The 19,416-nt window shown below is 44.9% G+C and overlaps 1 protein-coding gene and 1 long non-coding RNA gene across 5 annotated transcripts in view; both read left to right on the top strand.

Moving 5' to 3' along the window:
- The first annotated feature begins 3,528 nt into the window (after window positions 1-3,528).
- On the top strand, window positions 3,529-5,726 carry LOC143514369 (uncharacterized). The gene is made up of 3 exons (XR_013130847.1): window positions 3,529-3,595; window positions 3,788-3,999; window positions 5,467-5,726. It is a non-coding gene; the product is annotated as an uncharacterized LOC143514369 (long non-coding RNA).
- Window positions 5,727-7,321: 1,595 nt separating this feature from the next.
- LOC143514362 (glutamate receptor ionotropic, kainate 2-like) overlaps window positions 7,322-19,416 on the top strand; it is a 60,247-nt gene continuing 48,152 nt past the window's right edge. For 2 of the 4 annotated variants that reach the window (XM_077005436.1, XM_077005435.1), the window contains exon 1: window positions 7,324-7,806. In XM_077005436.1, coding sequence (XP_076861551.1) covers window positions 7,692-7,806 — 115 coding nt within the window. In that variant the 5' untranslated portion in view covers window positions 7,324-7,691. Of the gene's footprint in view, window positions 7,807-19,416 lie in introns of all 4 variants that reach the window. The other 2 variants (XM_077005437.1, XM_077005434.1) reach the window with 2 other exon arrangements.

Below are 19,416 nucleotides of genomic sequence, written 5' to 3'. Positions count from 1 at the left end.
TACTATGAGTTTACCCACATCTGACCACATAAAAACAAAAAAAAAATCCCAGTTCTAATTGTATTTCTGGCAGAGAAATATTACCAAATATCACCATGATAATACCATATCACATCATGGTTTAGAGGCATTGGGGCCCCGATAGTCAAACTGTTTTATGAGAGAAATATTATCATTCTGAGTATCACATCATGTCGCGTTTGTCATAACTGCTTCCTGCTAGTGTGGAAGTCCTCCAGGAAAGAATTTGACTTATAATAATTGATGTCACAGTTGTCGCCGCGGCGCTATTGTTGACGTATCTCCGCGTATGCAGTGGTGACAGCAGCACCCACAGAGGCTGGACGCTAGATGCTGGTCTGAGGAGGTCATGGGACATCAATATGGATGCACAGCGCTTCTGTCAGTTTTTAAAAACACTTCCAGTTCAATTCTGTAGCGACTACACTCACCATGTTGCTAAAGTTACCTGTAGATGATGGAATCCTAATATGTGCCTTTTCTCCATGGTCCCTTTCATGTTGTATGAATGTGACATTGACCTGTGTGAAATGAGGACTAATATCTCTGTGCATCTGAAAAAAATCATTGGAATTACTGAGTCAACAAACATTGGCAGAATGCAGAGATGGGGACTCGAGTTTGGGACTCGGACTCGAGTCGCACTTAAGTCGCATATACAGTGACTTCAGACTCGACTTAGACTTGCATTCAAAAGACTTGCGACTCGACTTGGACTCGTGATTTGAGACTCGTGAACAATCTTTTATTTGTAATGTTCTTTTGTGTTTCATTTGACAACTTTTTCTCCGCCTGTCTGTATGCTTTTTACTTCCCGCTGATGTAACATTTTCGGCGCGCCGACCCTCGTCCGGTCGCGACGCGTCAAGTATTTCGCAAGCGACCATTGCGCGCGACTTCGCACACGCGAACCTGGCGCTGCGCGCGCTGCAAAACATCGCGATCATGGCGGCGCTGGTGAGGACGCTCGCTTCTGTTCCACCATTCATAATAAGTTTTGGGTACAAAACAAGTACAAGTAGCGAATAGAAGAGCAGCAAACTGCAGCGTGTGTGGCATAAAAATACAGGACGCTGGTTCCACCACATCTAATTTTATTCGCCACCTGAAAACCCACCCGGAAAGGTTAGTCACTGCCTGAAAGGTTATTAGCAATATTGCAATATTGGTATTGACTTGCCACCAGTACACCAGTAGAGAGGGTGTTCAGTCATGGAGGCCTCATAATGCGCCCTCACCGAGCCAGGCTAAGTGCAAGTACCCTGTCAATCCTGATCTTTTAAAAATGTAATGCGTTAGTTGCATAAACATTTTCCTTGTATTGGAAACTGAAAGACACCTTGAAATTCAAATAGATTGAGTTTGATCCCGTTCATTAGGAGACAAATAGTTGTTTCTGCAGGGCTTTTTATGTCAGAATCATTATTATTGTAAAATTTGAATTCTGTTTTTAATTTTTATTTTATAATGACTAATTTGGTTGCTATTTTCCTTATATACAGACCTTTCATATATATATATAGTTAAAAATGTGATTTTTTTTTTTTCACAGCCCTCCTTTATCTTTTAAAACAAAATATAGCAGATGTTCTACTGAAAGAAGAGAATATTGTATCCAGAAAAATGTTTTGTAAGAAAAATACTTTTTGGAGAAAAATACGGATACAAAATTTATCTGGAAAACATTTGTGTGTGCGTGCGCACTGTTAAAAATTGTATTTCTTTATTTACCAGTTTAAGCTATTATACATCAGAAGTGTCATAACAGACCATTACAACTATACAGTGATTTGCGACTACAGTGTCACTCAAATATTTGGGACTTGACTTGGACTTGAGGTCAAAGACTTGAGACTTGACTTGGACTTGAGGTCAAAGACTTGAGACTTGACTTGGACTTGAGGTCAAAGACTTGAGACTTGACTTGGACTTGCAAAAAATGACTTGTGAGCATCTCTGGCAGAATGCTTGTTTTGTCCAGACAACATGGGTGTTTTGTTGACGTTTTATAAGGCGACGACTGTCATTTAATCTTTTGGAAAAAAAAACAGCAATTGATTGGTTGTTTGCTTTTCTAGTGTTTTATCATCGAACAGAAAGTTTAATTCAAATTCCATATTTTGAGCTGGCTTTATGTGTGTGCGCTCGTGTGTGTGTGTGTGTGGTTCTGGACAACTGGGTCTGTTTGCAGGTGCTCACTTACTTTCATCTTAGTGGGCAGCTTGTATCGCATCCAGCATGGTTCATGGTGCGGGATGTGCTGCGGGTCGTTCAGAACGTGATTCGGGTTGTGGTGCGGAATGTGGTGTGGGTCGTGGTGTGGGAGGTGGTGTGGGTCATGGTGTGGGATGTAGAGCGAGTTATTCGGGATGTGGTGCGGGTCATGGTGTGGGACGTAGAGCGGGACATTCGGGATGTGGTGCGGGTCATGGTGCAGGATGTGATTCGGGTCGTTCGGGATGTGGTGCGGGTCATGGTGCAGGATGTGGTGCGGGTCATTCAGGATGTGACGCGGGTCGTGGTGCAGGTCGTGGGGCAGGTCGTGGTGCAGGACGTGGTGCAGGACATGGTGTGGGACGTGGTGCGTGTCGTGGTGATGGAGGATGGTGGTTGAGGTTTGACTATGTAAAACAACACATTATTGATTTATAGTGACTTATTCGGAAATTCAGTAACAAATATGAATGATGCATAATACAAATATGAATAATGTTATGCTTAAGCTGATATGTTTATACATGCAAGAGTAGCTCCTGCACTGCTGTGTGTGTGTGTGTGTGTGTGTGTGTGTGTGTGTATAGTCAGTGATATTCCCTGACTCTGAATTTCCATCATTATGTTAATGTCACAGACTGTTTGGATCTGTGTTGGTTGGAGAGCCTGTGTGTCTATGTGTGTGTATCACATACTTGATTATGCTTTCATCTTTTGCATAGGGGCAATATTCATATTTCCAGGGCACAAAAATTTAAACAAAGCCAAAGAGACTGGGAATTTGTGTTTTCAGTTGTAATTATACACAGGAGGTGTCAAATCTCCTGTGCCAAACCATTATATCTTCATTTAGGACCCATTAGAGCTTAAAATAGGGCATATAAGAGCTTCATATAGGACACATTAGAGTTTCATATAGGGACCATTAGAACTTCATATAGGGCACATTATAGCTTCATATAGGACACATTAGAGTTTCATATAGGGACCATTAGAACTTCATATAGGGCACATTATAGCTTCATATAGGACACATTAGAGTTTCATATAGTAAATAGCTTCATATAGGACACATTAGAGCATTAGTGCTACACACAACGTTAACGAAACAAGAGACATGATGCAAGTAACACAAATAACGCAGATGAACACACACACACACACACACACACACACACACACACACATGGAAATGACCATATACGGTCATAAACACATGGACACGCCCGGAGGGAGGGGTCAGGGGCTGTAACATGACACACACACAGTAGCTCGAGAGCGAGACGGCCAAGTGCCACATCAGAGCAGAGGGAGACATGCAGCCTCTCCGAGAGCCTGAAGAGACTATATACTTAATTAGGTCAGTCAGAAAGCACTGAAGCAGCCTTCCTCTTTGATGTCATTCTGGCCTTTAGGGCACACAATAAACACTTTTATTCCAGCCCTCACTATAGAGGCTGCACTGTGTATTAAAAGAGTTATGCATTTAATTAACCTGCCTTGCTAGTGATATATATTACACTTATATATCAGTGGTAATTGTTTTAAATAGGAACCAGTAAATAAAAGCCATGTTGTGGAGCAGCAAGGAGCGTATGAGCGAACTCCCAGAATTGAGCTGTGTATGAAATAAGCAAGCGTCAGACCAAGACAAGCGACAGGACACACTACAAGACACGCGACAGGACACGCAACAAGATACTCGACAGGACACGCAACAAGACACTCGACAAGACACTGACATCGATATCTGATGGCAATGAGGTAAAACTCACATGACTGGGACTAATCTTCCATGTTCTGGCCACAGTTTCACTATTTAAGGCTAGATTGAAAATGTGTATGTTTACACTGGAATGTTGTTAAATGCCTCTTATCGTAGGTGTAGATGTAGATCTGGGGTTTCTCTGGAATGCTGTGATGTTGTCACACTTCTGCGTTTTGTCGTTCACTTGGGTGTTGTTGTTCAAGGGAACACTCCTGCCTTGTTCCATCCTAGCTCTATCCTTTGAGCTGTGTTGCCATAACCAGAGAAAACCCCTGCAGAATATATAGCTCTATTTTACACAGTGTGGTTTTTTAACATGCCTAATAATCTGTCCTCTGTTTCTGCTGAGGTACATTTACCCCTGCCATCACGCTGTCTCTGTGCCTGGGTGTGACTTTCCTGGGCTCTGTTCGAAATAGCCTACTACATACTACTGGCATACTGATCGAGCCCCAAATCAGTATGCCGTATGCAGTATGTGACCAAAATGAAATTTTCCAGTACGCAAAACATACCCGGATGACCTACTACTTCCGCAAAATATTCCAGTACGCGAACAGAGCTATCTTTGTGGTGTACTGCATCCCATCATACAACGCTACGTTCACGTGACCCCGTAGTATGCTTTGCTTTTGTCGCATACTGGAAACTGTACTGCATACTACTACGAGGACCAGTATGCAGTATCCAGTATATACTGAGTCCAGTATGCAGTATCCAGTATGTAGTAGGCTATTTCGAACAGAGCCCTGGTGTCATGTTGTCTCTGTGTCTGGGTGTGTCTCTCCTGCTGTGATATCTCTCTCTCTCTCTCTCTCTCATTTACATTTTATTTACATTTACATTTACATTTACATTTACATTTACTCTCTCTCTCTCTCTTAACCCCACCCCTGCCTCCTCCCACTCTCTCTCTCAACCCCACCCCTACCTCCTCCCACTCTCTCTCTCAACCCCACCCCTGCCTCCTCCCACTCTCTCTCAACCCCACCCCTGCCTCCTCCCCTGCCTCCTCCCACTATCTATCAACCCCACCCCTTCCTCCTCCCACTCTCTCTCAACCCCACCCCTGCCTCCTCCCCTGCCTCCTCCCACTCTCTCTCAACCCCACCCCTGCCTCCTCCCCTGCCTCCTCCCACTATCTATCAACCCCACCCCTGCCTCCTCCCACTCTCTCTCAACCCCACCCCTGCCTCCTCCCCTGCCTCCTCCCACTATCTATCAACCCCACCCCTGCCTCCTCCCACTCTCTCTCAACCCCACCCCTGCCTCCACCCACTTATCCACTGCCTTGGTTCCTCTCCCCTTCTCAGAATATCATAAATGCTGCCATTCTCAAGTTGTTTCTGAGCCAGATGACACTTACAAACATTAAATCCAGACTATAGGGGATTCTAGGTCCCCGGAAGAGGAGGTGGGGCTCCAGCCCTGAGTCTTAGTTCATCTCCAGGTCTCTTCCTCAGGTACTCAAGGACTTTTTTCCACGCCCGTTTCCATTGGCTGGCTCAGTGGGGGCTGGACCCTGGCAACTGTGAATCTGCTTTGCTGTGACGCCTGGGATATCGAGGAGTGAAGAGGTGTACACAAATGCTGAGGAGAGCGCGGTTTAGCGAAAGGCAATCCAAAGGGGAAAGGCTGGGCAGAGCTAAAGGGAACCAAACAGGAGTGACAGGAAGGGGCGGAGCTATGCGTGACAGTGTGTTGATTGTAAAGCACCCATGAGTAAAAGGCTCTATATACAGTAAGTGTAAGTTTCATTCATTCATTCATGTCATGAAATCAGCTTTTTAATATAATAGAAAAAATATATAAGTCCCACACTGTATATGTGCCTCTGTGTCCATTCCAAATGTCTGCCTGCAAAAAATAAAATCTTCACAATGTATTTAAAATTGAACAATTTCTTTTAATTACATCATAAGAAAAAATGCATTAGACAGCCACCGTAACAAAAGTTTAATCTTTTTGGATGTACAATACTGGGTGTAGAGGGTAAAATGATTACGCCAAAATTAGAGTAATAAGCGACCAGATGACTTAAAAGCCCCAAATCAGGCAGCTTCTTCCATGTAGGTAATGTGCTGGACACCTTATTGCTTTTGCATATTGTATGTTCATCAGCAGTCATTGTGGTTTACCAAACCAGAATCACAAAAAAGCATTATGCAGAAAAATCTTAATATTGCGGGATTATCAATTTCCTTAATATATTCTTAATGAAAAACGGGACAGACAACAAAGCCTCCACTCAGGAAATATTCATAATTTATTATATAAAAAATACGTGTTATATAATACCATAATTGTATCATAACATTTCTGAAGAAGATTCGAGGTGTGTAACTGCAGTGTAGTGTAGTATTATTGTAGTACATAGAGTTTCCAGAGAAACATGACGCTTTGGACAGAAGCTTTAGTTTGCACAGCTGATGAAGGATGTTTGTCTAGAAAAGTCTGTTTCTCTGGACACTATAGTGTTCTTCATTGCAGTTCTGAATCTCTCTCTGTACACGAAGATTCCACTGTGTGTGTGCACTGTGTGTGTGTGTGTGTGTATAGAAGTTACAAACACGAATTGATCCAATTCACTGCATAGTGTGTGTGTGTGTGTGTATATATATATATATATATATATATATATATATATATATATATATATATATATATATATATGGTGAACTGGATCAATTCGTGTTTGTAACTTCTAAACCACACGTTTCCTTTGGTGGAGTGGAGATCAGACACTGTCTTGTTCAGAAGCTTACCGCGGCATCTCAGGGGAAACACAGCGGGGAGTCAGCCGTGCACGCGCTGTCCGTGCAGCCTCGAGGAACTTACATGCATATCGAAATGGGAATGAAAAACAATACGTGTTATTATTCCGTCAGGTTAATCGACATATTTTCATAAATCCCCAGAGGGTACAACGCGACATTCTTTATGCTACTTTTTAAACCATTTTTTTAAACGTTTTATGAAACGTACAGGTTTGGTGTCAGGTCTGGTGTTTGATCCTCGTTTCAAACAAGAAACATTATTTTAATTAGTGTTTTCCCCTTTTGTTGTCGTCGTTGGTGTTGTTTTTACAGTAAATTAATTAGCTATCGATATAATTATTTTGTGTGTTTAGATTAAGTGTATTCTTTGATTAAATTTCTTATAGCCTATATATCGAAAATTGGACAAGAGACTAAATGAACCAAGGGTAATCAGTAGTTCAAAATGTAGTGGACACATCCCCCCCCTCTCTCAATCTTTCCCTCCCCCCTCATATACACACATACACATCCTTCCTTTCTTTTCGCGCGCGCGCTCACACTAACCTTGGCGCGACGTCAGAAGCTGTGCAGCAGTGCAGTATAATGGGCGCGTGGGCAGCGGAGCGCCACACAAGCGGATAGCGCTATCCCGCGTGTCTCCCTCGGCATCTGGCGCGGACCAACCCTAGCTTGGAACCTTCCTTGTACCACGTTTGCTTGGATTTTGCTGTAGGGCATGGTTCTCTCTGCAGTAAACGGTGGAGATACGAATAGGGACCGCTAATGGTGCTGGTGTGGGGGATAAGAGACCATGGCTTGATCTTTCCCGCTGGTTGTCATCCTTGACAAGCGTTACTGGAAAACAGAGCGTACAAAATCATTGTCACACACGGAGGTCTACCCTTGATTCCACCTGCCTGGCGAACAAGATGAGGATAACTCCCCCACGGATAACGGGTCTAATAACCGGCGTCTCGCGGAGCCTGCTGCTTCTCGTGCTGCTTCTCGGGTCCTCTCGTGGGATGCCGCATGTTCTAAGATTCGGTGAGATATACAAGTTCTTACTGTATCAGAGACACCGTGCATTTGGTATCATACGATTTATGTTCTGTATCCGCACCTGCAGTAAGTTCTCTGGTGAGATGGCCCTTTGTATAGCCCAAGAACATGACACGAATGTGTCAGGGACCCAAGACCAGGTAATCTTACAGTTATCCGCTTTAGGACGCGTGGCTGCGTAACTATTATTACTATTTCCAAAGAATATAGACTTCTGACTTTGTTAGTCTCACTGTTCGTGTCTGGGATGAAATTATAACCGACTTCTGGGAATTACGACCACACGCAACCTTAATGTTGTTCATACGTGAAGAGGTTTTTTATAGTTTCGATGCGTTCTATCTGGTCTGTGTTTTAAAACAAAACCTATGAAATCCACAGCACGCCAGTAGCAAACAACCTACAATGCTCTTCACGTAAGATGGGTTACTTCACCTCAGCGGCTTGTGATACTGATCTAACAAGCCCAGAGAGATTCGGATTGCAGTTCACAAATCTGCCTTAGTCACTAGAAGTGTTTTAACCTCGTGCTCATTACCTCTGTGATACTTGGAACATAGATCGCTTTCTCGTGTTCATGTGGATTTTAGTTAGATAGCACCACTAACCTACTTATAAACCAACTTAACTGTTATGCTAATTTAGTGGGCAATCAGTTAAGTTTGACGTGGTATATGATTTATGAGTTACACGACCGTGGCGAGCGAAAGGGTTTAAAATGGTCGGTTAGCGGTGGCGTTCCGATGTCATATATCGCTGTCAGAGCAAACGGATCGTGCTTGTCGTTAAATGTGGCGTTTAAAAGTCAGCGCGCGTCTGCACGTTGTCACCGTGACACCGCTGCTTTATAACGATCCTCTCAGCCTTGCTCGCGTGCTCCTTGACTTTCTTTGATGTGAGAACTGGAGACGGCAAGACATCTCGTGTACTACAAATCATCTTAGATGTGATGATTTACGGAGAGACAACCCCGTCATGTCTGCAGGGCTACACTGTCCTTATACCAGTCGGTAAACTTGCACATGCTGATGAAAACGAAGGTTTGGTTAGTATATGTCTGTAGCCTATGTCTGTAGCTAGAGTGCGATTCAGTACCACGGACAGCGGCATACATTATGAGAGCGTTCCAGTATATCATGATAAACTGTCATGAGTAATTGCTGTACGGTTTAGACCAGCTGAAATACATTGATGAGTTTCCCTGTGTAGTTAGTTCTCACTTTCTAAGCCCTCCCTCCTGTTCATGTGTGTACTTGTGTTATTTTCAGTAGCGTGATAGATTGTCTACAATTCCTGACTGCAGAAGAGATTGATTATAGGACATATCCCTAATGAGAATGTCCTGGATCTCCACTGAATAGATAAACCATGTAATCTTTGATTCCAGCAATTAAGTGGAGACTTCATGTACTGATAAAGGTTTGTTCCAGACCTGGACCACTGTGTTTTATTTAGCTGTCAGTGGCCAGAAAGCTGTTGCTAATTTCTTCCACAGGGAAATACAACAAACCACAGGATGAATTCCTTAAATGTCATCTACAAAATGCTTACTTCAAAGAGAGGAGCTGATTGTCTGTGAGTCACAGAGGACTTGTTTTTATTACACACAGTAGTAAACAGTAATCAGTTCATTACAGAGCGCCGATTTCATTACGGCCTGAACCACAGAGCACTTATTCAAGCTCAGTGCTTTGCTTGGCATCTTTCATGGCTCAGATGACCAGCAGTGACCCAGCCAGACTGAACCATCCACCTACGTCCACACACACGGGCCCACGCCCAGGACACTCAAACCAACCATGACACCACACACCACATGTCTGCACACTTTCATGTGAGTAAAGCTTGAAATAAAATTGTTGTTTTAAGACACTGCAAAAGGATGCTTCCACAGTGGTTATACCACTGGGATTACTGTAGGGGTGGGAATCGTTTACTATCTCACGATTCGATTCAATTCCGATTTTGGGGGCCACAATTCAATTCAAAATCGATTTTCGATTCAAAACGATTTTCGATTCAAAAAACGATTTGATTTATAAAAATTTCTGCTTAAGTCTATAAAATCTGCATGGTCTACTACAGTCTGCTTTGCAAGACAGAATGACAAATACAGAAAATAAGGTGTCTTTCACATTTAATTAACAAAAATAATGTGTGATTTCTCTCCCCCTCTTTTCTTGCTCACTTTGCATATTGTTATCACTATATATTGTTACCACTATACTATATATTATACAGAATTGTTATAATTGCCATTTAAATCTGTACATAAAAACAAAGTTGTCCTCCAAAGATGGGGGGTGGTGGTGGGCCAAAAAAAAAAAAACAAAAATAATGTGCTTTGGTAAAATAAAATGCTTTTTGTTGTTACCAAAATTCTTGAGCTTCATTTTACAAGCTGGCTCGGATGCTGTTCCCCCAGCCGTGGCTAGGGCCACCAGAGTTAGTCCCAGACTATACTGGCGTAACCGTATGTTCTCAGCCAGTCTCTGCTTTCTCTGTGATTGCTTCTCGTTTGAAAGTGTCTCGCCACCTCTCTGTTATGCTTTCTCTTTACTTATTCGAGTATCTATCTCCTGTGTCGCTTCCTGACTCATCTCAAGTTTTCCCAATCCTGCATTTCTTCCTATCCGTTTTGCCTTTATTTTTGGGAAGGGTTTTATTTTGCTGCGGCGTTTTTTGCCAATTACTTCCTTGGTTTCGTTTTCGCGTTGCATTTATCCGCGCTGTTTTTTAGTTACTGTTGTTGTTTTGTTTTTTTCTCCCGTCTCACTACGGTTAACTGTTATTTTTCCCGCGTTGTATTTTGCACGTTGTTTTTTGTCTCCCGTGTTGTTTTGTTTGTTCGTTCTGGGTCGCTGTGCGCGTTTCCCTATCGCTAATACATAAATGTATTGCTTGTATTGCTGTGTGTACGTTCCCGTGCTCACCGCGTTACACACGCCTTGCACAAGAGCTACATTGTGTCAAGTTCGGTCTTCCCTGGCATTTGTAAATACCAAAATGAACTCATATTTTTGCCTTAAATGAAGACGGAACAGGTTGAATATCTCTTTCCTCCATCTGTTTTGAAACCTTTCCGCGCATGAGTGTGTCCCAGAACCTGCTGCGTAAAGTCTCGCGTAATTTTGTAATTACGTAACGCGACTTAGAATCGATTTTGGGACATTAAAAATCGATTCTGAATCGTAGTAAATAAGAATCGATTTTTGATATATGCATCAATTTTTTGACACACCTCTAGATTACTGGTCATACAACTGGGATTACTGGTCGTACCACTGGGATAACTGGTCATACCACAGTGTTTAAAGTTTGATAGCAGACCATTGTTTTGTTGCTGGTTTGTGTACTGTAATAAAGAATTGAGTGACTATTGTTAAATCACATGCTATGTGACATCTAAGCAGTTATACAAATACTTTTATCATTACACAATGCTGGCTTGTGAATAGCTAAAACATACACAAGTAAGAAAAAGTACAAATAATAAATATAAATAATGAATACAAATTGTAAATATAAATAATAGACATAAATCATGAATATAAATAATTGCAGTGTAGATATCAGCATTGTAATTGTGTCTGCCATAATATTTTATAGTCTTTTTATATAATATTATATTTTACATTCTCTTTCATGTAGTTGTGCAATTCAATAACCAGTTGTTTATGTTTTTTACTGTATATGTCTGGGATTTCTGGTTTGGCTAGAACAGCAGGAAGCTTATATTTTTGTGCAGGTGTCCTGTGGCTCTCTGGAGAGAGTGTTCTGATACCTGGGGAGCATCCTTTTTCTTCCTAGTGAGGATTTCCTGTGAGAATTTCTGGCTGATGTTCATACTTAAAACGGCTTAGCAATGGTGACAAGACCTGGTGTTTCTCCTTCTGGAATGTACAGCATCTCCAAGAGGAATGGTTAGGATCTCCCAGAGGAATGGTTAAGTTCTCCCAGGATCCAACTGCCTCTACTGATTCCCCCTAACTAGGCATTTAGAAAACAGGTTTTTTCCTGAGGGTTGTGATTCCGAGAGCTGAGAATAAGTCTAAAATGGTCTTTATCTATTTATTTGTGAACTTCACGTTGTCAACTGCTGTCAAGTACACTGATTGCCTCATATCAAATTGAATACATTGTTGAAATTGTAAATGAATACAAAATACAAAAATACTACAAAATTAATCTTGAATGAATCGAGAAGACTAGATTTTACCAGACTAGGTTCTGAAATACCATATTAGACCAGACCAGACCAGGTTTTGGAAAACTGTGAGTCTGGAAGACTACTCTTTTTTCCACAAAAGCTCTCCCTCAAATATTAATACAGGATCATATGAATACCAGTGAAGGCCATTAGGTTTTGATTGATTGAACACAGTAGAAACCACAGAGAGATTAAAATTGATTGAAAATAATTCCTAAATGTGGCCTAAGTGTAGCTGATATGTCTTATTTTATTGCAAATGTAATATGGCATCGTCCAATTAAGAGAACAGACATCAGGAACAAACATCACACTGGGACAAACAGCCGCGAATGACTAAATATTTAAATGTGTAATGTGGCTTTGGGGGGAAAATGCAATTTAATGCCACATAATGTTATTCATGTTTATTCTGCTGTTGGAATATAGCCACAGCTGCTACCTCCTGTGTTCATATGCAGTACTCCATGGCCCTGTTAGAACCTACAGAGCAGTCAGAACAAAAGCACACAGTTTTGCATTTGCATAATTCATTCAGTCATATTAAAACTGCATGACCAATAGGTAACAGTACTATGTTTTTGTGGATGAAAAAATGTTTATCTAAATATGCTGACTTACTCACGAGCAGAACAAGGCAGTTTGTGTTGTGTGGTGGACTCTGCGGTTTTGTGTCCGACCCACTGTGCTTTGTGTCCAACCCATAGTGCTTTGCTGTGGGAGATCAGACGAACTCCCACTGCCAGTGGAGTGCAGTCCACTAGCACTGGTGCTGCTGTTGTGTTGCAGATAGAAGAGTCTAGGGGACACACACACACACACACACACACACACACACACACACACACACACACACACACCTGTCACCTTTTTTTGGTAAACATGTCTAATGTTCACCATGGAAACTCAGTAAGAGGACCTTGAAAAGCCCAATCAATAACTCAAGAGCCTGAAAGGACATGCTTCCTCACTGGTCTCCACCCATCCTCCCCCCTCCCCTCTCCTCATTCCATACTTCTCCTCTTCTCTCTGTTTCCTCTCTCTCTCTCTCTCTCTCTCTCTCTCTCTCTGCCTTTCTGTCTCTCTCTCCCTGCCTGAGTGTCTCTCTGTTCTTCTTTGTTTTTGTTGGTCTTTCTGTCTCTCGCTCTCTCTCTCTCTCTGTTTCACTGTCTCTCTGTCCCTCTCTCTGTCTGTCTGTCTCAACCGTGAGGGCAAAGCTATCTTTCATAACCATGCTCTGTTGTTTCCTTGGAAGTAAACCTTGTGCTGGTACATCATCATCTAAGGATGCCATTCAGGTAGAATCTCAGCAGGGAAAATACACTCAATGGAAGAACCTGCAAGAATATAAATGTTATTTACTAAATGCAAGATTAGTGATTAACCAAGTGCCTTCAAGTAGCTATGGATTATGGAAGTGCTTCTTGAAGAGGTGGGTTTTTAGACTACATTTGAAGTCAGTAAAGAACTCTGCTGTACAGACAGCTAATCGAAACCCTACCACCTGGACCCTGGTACCTAGAAGAGTGTTAGGGCGTGTCTTCTGTCTCTTGGGGGGGCAGGGCTTCATAGCAAGCTGTGTTTGAGGCATGTACAGGGATTGCTGTGTGAGACTAGTACTTTCAGGTAGGAGTGGTCATGCCCATTTGGTCTATGTAGGTGAGGATCAGAGTTTTACATCTGACATGCATGACTACGGGAAGCCAGTAGAGGGAACACAGTGGTGGAGTGATGTGTGCGAAGATTAAATATGAATTGTGCGGGTGCATTGTGGATCAGCTGCAGGTCTCATGGTGTGGACGGGGAAGCCTGTCAAGGCTGAGTTGCAGAAGTGCAGTCCAGAGGTGACCAAAAGACTTAAAAAAGCAACCAAGAGGCTTCTTTGGACAGACATGGCCAAATCCTCCTGATGTAATACAACAGAACCGTCCATTCTAGCAATAGACAGGAAGTGGCGCAGGTCATCCAGGACCTCTGTCTGGATTCATGCTTTATTAAATGATAGAATCAGGCAGTTCTCAAGACGGGCGACTAGATGACCATTTGACCAGATCATGGAACAGGCAGCTATCAGCAGGAATATGGCACAGCACTGTTATGACAGCCACCCATGGTGACGTGACAGGTTTCCGTGCGCAACCATGACAGTTGTTTCCGAGGGATGTCTCCATATTCCTGTCCCAGCTGCCAACGCAACCCTCCACATACAGTATTCACACTGCCATGGAAACGGAGTTCTGTCTCCACAGCCCCTCACGTCTTTACTGCAGCTCATCTGAGACTGAGTGCAAAGACAGAGACGACGAACCTCTGACAGCCACCTCACCCTCTTCATGGGGCAGATCTACTGTGCCACGTGGCACTGGACTCTCGAGTCCAGCAGGGCAAAGGATGTGGAAGCCCACAGCTCACCACAGGCGTGACCTTTGCCTCAATGCTAAAAACAGCAGAAATGAAGCACCAGTTCTGGTCTGTGAGATGAGAATTGTAACACCACCGGGGCGAAATGAAAGGGAAAAAGATAGAGAGTCATTACTAAATTGTAAAGGGATTAAAACATCAGTAAGAGCTATTAAAACTCCATTCCTTTGATGATAAGAACCTGAAGCTTTGCTCTTTGTAAGTTCTGTCATCAACACAGAGCGATTTGAATAGATAGAAAATGGAAATACTCTAAGAGAAGTAATATGAGTAGTATTGACATCTCTTATTATTCTCACAGCTACGTGTTAGATTGGTCTCTTCAGACACACACACATACTTTCTCTCTCTTTCTCTCTCTCACACACACACACACACACAGGAAATGCTGAAATGAATGTTCATGTAACAGAAGGACGGTGTGAGTAGGTGGAGTGTTGAGCAAGCAGAGGTGAAGGACGGCAGCAGGAAGGGGATTGGTCACGTCACACGTCTCACATCACACGTCTCACATCACACGCAGCACAGGGACAGTGGGCTGATTTTATGTCTTCCGCCTTCGAGGCCCTTCAACGGGCGACGGTTTATACTAAGTTAGATCTCAGGAGCGCGTATAATCTGTTGCGAGTCAGAGAAGGCGACGAGTGGAAAACCACCTTCAATACACCCTCTGGTCATTACGAATATTTAGTCATGCCGTTTTGACTCATGAACGCACCCGCAGCTTTCCAGAGGTTCGTTAATGGTGTTCTTAGGGAGGCTCTGGACGAGTACGCCTATGTTTATCTCGACGACATTTTGATATATAGCCGTACCATCCCAGAGCATCAGCGTTCGAGACGCTTAAGGGTCTTTTTACCAGTGCTCCGGTGTTGCGGGTTCCGGACCCTGAGCTCCCTTTCATTGTTGAAACCGATGCCTTTGATTTGGGCGTTGGGGCGGTTCTCTCTCAGAGAGTCGGGGAACCGCCTAAGCTGTACCCCTGCGCCTACTTTTCGCATCGGTTCACCCCCACGGAAAGGCGGTATGACGTAGGGGACAAAGAACTCCTGGCCGTTAAAATGGCCTTAGAGGAGTGGCGGCACTGGCTGGAGGGAGCTCGTCACCCTTTCCTGGTCTGGTCTGACCATAAAAACCTGACGTACCTCCAGCAGGCCAAGCGTCTCAACGCTAGACAGGCCAGGTGGGCCCTGTTTTTTAGCCGTTTCGATTTCACTTTGTCATATCGTCCGGGTTCTAAAAACACTAAGCCCGACGCTTTGTCTCGGCAGTGGGAACCTCCTCATGTTGACAGTTCCCCGGAAACCGTGCTTCCCCCGGGGGTTGTAGTGGCACCCATCAGGTGGGGTATCGAAAAAACCGTGCAGGACGAACTCGCCAATGAACCCGGGCCTAGTAGTGTTCCTCCTGGCTGTCTTTACGTCCCCTCGACCGTCCGGCGCAAGGTCCTCTTGTGGGGACATACTGAACGTTACGCAGCGCACCCTGGCGCTAGGCGGACCGCCGAGCTCATAAGAAGGAGGTTTTGGTGGCCAGCTATGGATCAGGAGATCCGCGACTTTGTAGCCTCCTGCGAGGTGTGTAACCGAAGTAAGGCGTCACGCAACAAGCCTAGGGGGTTGTTGCACCCATTACCCACACCCTCCAGACCGTGGTCTCATATCTCCCTTGATTTCGTCACCGGGCTTCTGTCCTCTAAAGGACTTACCACTATTCTCGTGGTCGTGGACAGGTTTTCCAAGTTTAGTAAGTTTATCGGCCTGCCCAAACTGCCCTCCGCCTGGGAGACTTCGTCTCTCTTACTCATCCATGTTGTCCGCAATTACGGGTTCCCTCAGGATGTGGTGTCCGATAGAGGTCCCCAGTTCGCCAGCAGCTTTTGGAAGGCGTTCCTGTCCCTTCTCGGCGCCTCCGCTAGCCTGTCTTCGGGTTTCCATCCCCAGTCCAATGGCCAGACCGAGCGTGTGAACCAGGACCTGGAGCAGACCCTCAGGTGCCTGGCTTCCACTAACCCTGCGTCCTGGGCTGACCACTTGTTGTGGGCCGAGTACGCCCACAACACGCTGTGGCATTCGGCTCTGGGCATGTCACCCTTCGAGTGCTTGTTCGGATACGCCCCTCCGCTGTTTGCAGACCATGAACAAGCCGTGGCTGTGCCTTCCGCTGGGGCTCAGTTTCGGCGCTGCCGCAAGGCATGGTCAAGGGCCCGCTCGGCCTTGTTGAAGGCCTCCTCTGCCTATTGTCGCAGCGCCAACAAGCACCGTCTCCCTGCGCTGTCCTTCCGTCCTGGTCAGCGTGTGTGGTTGGCGGCTGGAAACTTACCGGTTCGGGGTGGGACTAAGAAACTGGCTCCTCGCTTCCTGGGTCCATTTAAGATAGACCGTCGCATCAACCCGGTTACCTACCGTCTGGTTCTCCCTCCGTCCATGCTTGTCCACCCGGTGTTTCACGTGTCCCACCTCCGGCCGTACTTGTGTGGTTCTTCTCCCGCCCCGGCTCCTCCTGCGCCGCGTATGGTTGGTGGGGGTCCGGTTTACACTGTGCGACGTCTTTTGGACGTCCGTCGGGTTAGGGGGCGGGACCAGTTTCTGGTGGATTGGGAGGGTTATGGGCCTGAAGAGCGGTCTTGGGTCCCCAGGGCGCGCATCCTGGATCGTTCCCTGATCACCTCTTTTTATCGCGACAGGGCTGTGGCCCTGGGCCCGTGGGGACTCGGGCCCAGAGGGGGGGGGTTCTGTCAGGGTTCGACCCAGGCACGTGCCTCCTGCTGCCACTAGGCGGAGCCCGCGAGCTGGAACCAGGGGCAATCAAGCCCGATAGGTTGCACCTGTTCAGCAGCCTATTTAATACTAGCGACTTCAGCAACTCATTGCTGAAGTTGTTTGTTGTTCTATGCACACACAGCCCAAGCCAGTTTTCTCTCGTCTCCGGACTACCTCTCATTTCTCTAGTTCTCCTGTTTCTACCCTGAGTGTTCTCAGGTTGTTTTTTGTTTCCTTCCGTCTTTTCCCTCTTTGTTCTACGTTGGTTTGTTCTCCAGTGTTCTGGTTAACAGACTGACAGGTACCAGGTAGAAGCTATAGGTCTTGTTACCATAGCTTCATCTTTTGTTTCTTATTTTTTCCCTTCCCCTTTGACACGTCGAGTTTGTCTCCGTGTACTTTTCGTTTTTCCCGTTTTTCTTTTGTGGACGCGTTGTATCTCTTTCCGCGTGTTTTACTTCCTGGTCTTTACACACGTCGAGCTTCTCCGTGTTTGTCTTTCTGTTGTTTCTCTTTGGGTTTTTTGTTTTCATTTTTTCCCGCATTCGCGGAGGTTTCATTTGGCTGTTTTTTGCCGTTTGTTTTAACGGGTCGCGTTTGAGTCCTCACCACGTTTAAACCAACGCGTCACCGCCGAGATCAGCGGCGAGGCGTAACAGACAGAGTGCTCTCACGTCACACGCAGCACAGGGACAGACCACTCTCACGTCACACGCAGCACAGGGACAGACCACTCTAAAGTCACACACAGCACAGGGACAGACCGCTCTCACGTCACACGCAGCACAGGGACAGACCACTCTCACGTCACACACAGCACAGGGACAGACCGCTCTCACGTCACACGCAGCACAGGGACAAACTGCTCTCATGTCACACACAGCACAGGGACAGACCGCTCTCACATCACACACAGCACAGGGACAGACCGCTCTCACATAACACGCAGCACAGGGACAGACCACTCTCACGTCACACGCAGCACAGGGACAGACTGCTCTCACATCACACACAGCACAGGGACAGACCGCTCTCACATCACACACAGCACAGGGACAGACCGCTCTCACGTCACACACAGCACAGGGACAAACTGCTCTCATTTCACATGCAGCACAGGGACAGACCACTCTCAAGTCACACACACCACAGGGGCAGACCGCTCTCACGTCACACACAGCACAGGGACAGACCGCTCTCACGTCACACGCACCACAGGGACAGACCGCTCTCACGTCACACACACTACAGAGACAGACCGCTCTCACGTCACACGCAGAACAGGGACAAACTGCTCTCATGTCACACGCAGCACAGGGACAGACCACTCTCAAGTCACACGAATCACAGGGACAGACCACTCTCACGTCGCACACAGCACAGGGACAGACCGCTCTCACGTTACATGCAGCACAGGGACAGAATGCTCTCACGTTACATGCAGCACAGGGACAGAATGCTCTCACATAACACACAGCACAGGGACAAATTGCTCTCACGTCACACACAGCACAGGGACAGACCACTCTCATGTCACATGCACCACAGAGACAGACTGCTCTCACGTCACACGCATCATTAATTAAAATCCATTCATCGTACATACAAAGTAAATATATTCATATACAAATATATTTGACATATTTATATATTTATACACATTAATATATTTAAAATTCACTCCCATTCAAAAATTATAATTAATATTTTTACCTTTTCTTTTCATGCACAGCAACAGCACAATGATTTTTATTGGGTGTGGAAATGAAATATGAAAATGTGAATATTTCTCTATAATTAATATCTGGAAGTCTGTAAGTTTGTCATAATCATTATAATTTAACAGAATATTTCAGATACAAAACTTTTGTGTCTTCACAGTAGCAGTGTGGAACTTGATCAATATGTTTGTGTATTATTTTGCATGAAAATGGAGAGGGTAGATATTGTCTTAAACTGACTCAAACTGGCTAAACTGGTAAGGGAAAACCTCTGAGGAAGGCGACCTGCACATGTGTTTAACCCGTCACTGCCCTGACCATGTGCAGAAACGTGATGAACATGCGCCCTTCATAGAGAATTGTGAAGTGTAGCAAATCCCACTGCAGCAGTGTGGCTTCAAGGGAGGGAAAAATGTGGGGGAGATGGATGAAAACACACACACACACACACACACACACACACACATGCACACACATGCAT

This window comes from Brachyhypopomus gauderio, chromosome 5 (assembly GCF_052324685.1).
Source record: "Brachyhypopomus gauderio isolate BG-103 chromosome 5, BGAUD_0.2, whole genome shotgun sequence".
Classification (NCBI taxonomy): Eukaryota; Metazoa; Chordata; class Actinopteri; order Gymnotiformes; family Hypopomidae; genus Brachyhypopomus; species Brachyhypopomus gauderio.
This window is presented reverse-complemented; position numbering and strand designations above follow the sequence as displayed.